Source organism: Tubulanus polymorphus, chromosome 6 (assembly GCF_964204645.1).
Source record: "Tubulanus polymorphus chromosome 6, tnTubPoly1.2, whole genome shotgun sequence".
Lineage (NCBI taxonomy): Eukaryota > Metazoa > Nemertea > Palaeonemertea > Tubulaniformes > Tubulanidae > Tubulanus > Tubulanus polymorphus.
Window position 1 is genome coordinate 18,268,545 of NC_134030.1, and position 4,026 is coordinate 18,272,570.

The 4,026-nt window shown below is 37.8% G+C and overlaps 1 protein-coding gene across 1 annotated transcript; it reads left to right on the forward strand.

The window, feature by feature from the left end:
- Nucleotides 1-1,625, forward strand: LOC141907816 (plasminogen-like). Its single transcript, XM_074797558.1, has 2 exons — nt 1-272; nt 1,272-1,625. Exons 1-2 carry the CDS (start codon nt 38-40, stop codon nt 1,520-1,522), a joined length of 486 nt encoding a protein of 161 aa, XP_074653659.1. The 5' UTR covers nt 1-37; the 3' UTR covers nt 1,523-1,625.
- Nucleotides 1,626-4,026: the final 2,401 nt, after the last annotated feature.

A 4,026-nucleotide genomic window follows, 5' to 3' on the forward strand; every position in this document is an offset into this window, starting at 1 on the left:
TCCTACACCGTGACAAATTTCAGTGAAATAATGCAAAATGACCACGATGGGAAGAGAATACAGGGGAACTTTGAATCAAGTGCGATCCGGGAAAACGTGTCAAGCCTGGAATTCTCGATCACCTCACAAACATGACCGTTACAATATGCTCTCCGACCGGAATACGGCTGCGAATTATTGTAGGAACCCCGACAATACAACAGGAGGACCCTGGTGTTATACTACTGATCCCGCGTTACGTTGGGAATACTGCGACGTGAAAATATGTCCAGGTAAATAAATTTTCTGTCGTGAGGCCAGTAGCTTAAAAGTTTGCTGTAAGTATAGTTAATTGTCTGCGGCCATAATGCGGTAAAGATCTCACAATACAGAAAAGAAAAATTAATTCTCGAGTTTTCTCTTTATTTGACATTTTACTGTATCCTTTTAGTCATCTTCAGGAACTTTTCAGTATTCCCCAAAGAAGTAAAATGTCGGAATAATGTACAGCTCAAGAAAAGCTTTCGGACTTATTTTTCTTTTCTGTATTGTGAGATGTTCACTATCCGGACACAGTGTTTGGTCAGGATCATCAGGGGCAAGTTGCTAAGAATTTGATTGAAATTAACTGGGAATGAATGCCACCGCGACAATTGAAAGAATCTTGTTTCTGATAATACTACGGTAACAATGTAGTACCATTTTCACTACGTCAATTATACACAGGATAAGCAAAGTTCAACTCATTTTTGGACAACTGACACCTGTTGTGGTTTTGACTTTCATTCGCAGGTGCGTTGAATAATGCAATAACTTAGTATTTCGATATTATATTCGTACCTGTGCATATTTTGTTACCACAATCAATTGCAAAATTGTGATTTTTGTATATGGTCACCAGGGGAGTTGACCATTGGAATTGTTAAATTGTTGAGCATTTGAAACCACTTTCCAAGTGGGTATCGTGTCCCTGGACTCCTAGTTACTTTCATACGCACATTATTTTTCTGAAGACAAACCATGTGGCCAACCAATAACGACATCTGGAAGCAAGACAGCAAAACTTGTTTTGCCTACCAGAACTGAACCTACAAACAACATCCTCATTTTATCATTTCCACACGATAAGTGGTTCATATGACAATTGAAGTTTCCGTATGACGATTTGTGCGTTAAAGAGATATTTTCGGATAATTCACTGGCCACAACGGACAAACGAATGCACTCTCGTTTAGTTAATGTAGTTATATTTCTTAGTTAACATCCTACGCCGTGACAAATTTCAGTGAAATAATGCAAAATGACCACGATGGGAAGAGAATACAGGGGAACTTTGAATCAAGTGCGATCCGGGAAAACGTGTCAAGCCTGGAATTCTCGATCACCTCACAAACATGACCGTTACAATATGCTCTCCGACCGGAATACGGCTGCGAATTATTGTAGGAACCCCGACAATACAACAGGAGGACCCTGGTGTTATACCACTGATCCCGCAGTACGTTGGGAATACTGCGACGTGAAAATATGTCCAGGTAAATAAATTCTCTGTCATGAGGCCAGTAGCTTAAAAGTTTGCTGTAAGTCTAGTTAATTGTCTGCGGCCATAATGCGGTAAAGATCTCACAATACAGAAAAGAAAAATTAATTCTCGAGTTTTCTCTTTATTTGACATTTTACTGTATCCTATTAGTCATCTCCAGGAACTTTTCAGTATTCCCCAAAGAAGTAAAATGTCGGAATAATGTATAGCTCAAGAAAAGCTTTCGGACTTATTTTTCTTTTCTGTATTGTGAGATGTTCATTATCGCTCCAACATGGACACTGTGTTTGGTCAGGATCATCAGGGGCAAGTTGCTAAGAATTTGATTGAAATTAACTGGGAATGAATGCCACAGCGACAATTTGCACAGTAGTATAACAATTTTTTTACTCACTAAACCTTTTTGAATCTGGTTTCTGATAATGCTACGGTAAAATTTAGTTTCATTTTCACTACGTCAATTATCCACAGGTTAAGCAAAGTTCAACTCACTTTTGGACAACTGACACCTGTTGTGGTTTTTACTTTCATACGCAGGGGCGTTGAATAATACAACTAAGTATTCTCTCTATTATCTAGAAATATTTTATACATTAGAATATCATATCTGCGTAAATTATTTTAGAAATATTGTTACATTTAATACATTTAATAGCAGGGCACATTCAGTCGTCGCTATATCGATCCCAAAAGTAGAGAAGGTAACATTTTAATAAGGCGAGGCAAATGATTTTAAACAAAAGGGCACATTCAATTTCAAGCCGAGTTGCTTTTTCCTGATCGGGGCGTGGAAGCGTGGAAGCGTGGAAGCGTTCGTGAAATCAGGATCTTTCAGCGTGGAAGCGTTCGTGAAAACTAGGCTTTATGTATGAGATCGAAGCCTGATTTTTCTAATTCGGTTGGTTATTTCTCGTTTCAGATCATTCAACTACTGATCTACCGAAGGTGAGAATCTGCCTCTCAAGCCTTAGTCAAATCAGGGAAGTAGTTCTTAGGAAGAGAGTTCAAGTATCCGAATAACCATAGAAGCGATAACACTAAAAACCTAATTTTCTAATGAGTAAATACAGTTTATTAACACGAACGTTTTCGGGATCATATCCCCTCATCGGGTGAAATACAAGTGAATCAAATGAGACGAGAAGATACACAATATCCGTGTAAGAAGATAACAAGAGAAATCCCACAATAAGTTCAGCCAAAACGAGAAACTTAAATAGAAGAGTTATATATATTTGCGCAACGTTTCGGCTAAAGACTATTAGCCATCATCAGGCGTACTGAGTACAGGAGAATATTACAAGATATTTATCCAAGACCAAAACAATAGAAGCAGAGTGAGTGATTAAAATATTGAAAGGGTAATAGATTAAAGTAATGACATAACAACTAGAAAACAATGCTAAAGTAAGCAAGGCAAACTAAGGGCAATGTAGATTAAAGTAATTAATAAACAAAGACACAAGCTAAAGTGATTAAAACGCGAGGACAAGCTAAGGGGTAATCAAATAAAACAAAGAGAAGGAACATGAAAGGCGATAATCAGTGAGTGAGTGGAAACAAGCAAACTATGATAAAGGCAAAACAATGGAGGGAATTAGTATAACGGGGGTACAAGAGAAGCGAGAAATTTGGAGATCAAAATGTTGTGGGGGGAGAAACCGTTATTCAAATTAACACAATTTTCCAAGTTTTCAATAATCAGGGCCGATTCCATAATGTGTCGTTTAATCTTTTCTGAACAGGGGAAAATTATGGAGGCATTTTCAAAATCAAAATTGTGGCTGGTTTCGTATACGTGATTGGCAACACCGCTTTCAGGCTTAAAATTCTTTACATCATTCTTATGTTCACGAATGCGCTTGTGTAAATCGCGTCCGGTTTCGCCGATATATATTTTGTTACACACTTTACAGGGAATTTTATATACACCAATGTTCAGGGGTTCAATTTTGGGGGAGTTATGAGTAAGATTACGACTAAGTTTGTTGTTATAAGTAAAAATGAGTTGTTTGTTTAAGAGATGGAGGGGAGTTTTAGATTTTTCCAGAAAAGGAACAAAAGGTACAATAATAGGCTGTTTACGCGCGCGGGTCCCTTGAGAGTGACTGAAATGTGAACGACGGGCTCTCAAGAGAGCTTTATTCAAAATGTCGTCGGGGTAAGCTAATTTATTAAGAGAGGTCTTGATCTGGGTTAGTTCATCATCCAAGAAAAGGGGGTCACAAATCCTTAATGCGCGAAGGAATAAGCTTTGGGCAACACTAAGTTTAATGTTATGAGCGGTGAAGGAGAAATAATGTAGGTATGTTCCAGAGTGGGTAGGTTTCCTATAAACCGAGAATTTTAGACAAGACAAACAATTGTGTATACAAACATCAAGGAAAGGGATTTTCCCATCAACTTCCAATTCAAATGTGAAGTTCAAGGAGGGATAAAAAGAGTTAATAAATGTGAGAAATTGATCAATATCAAAGTCAAAAGGTATAAGGGCAAGAATATCA

What these genes read in the sequence shown, in the direction of transcription:
- LOC141907816 (XM_074797558.1), top strand. Translation starts at nt 38, where the DNA reads ATGACCACGATGGGAAGAGAATACAGGGGAACTTTGAATCAAGTGCGA. An exon ending in CGACGTGAAAATATGTCCAG is followed by an intron (nt 273 to 1,271) that starts GTAAATAAATTT and finishes TTTCAGTGAAAT; the next exon opens with AATGCAAAATGACCACGATG.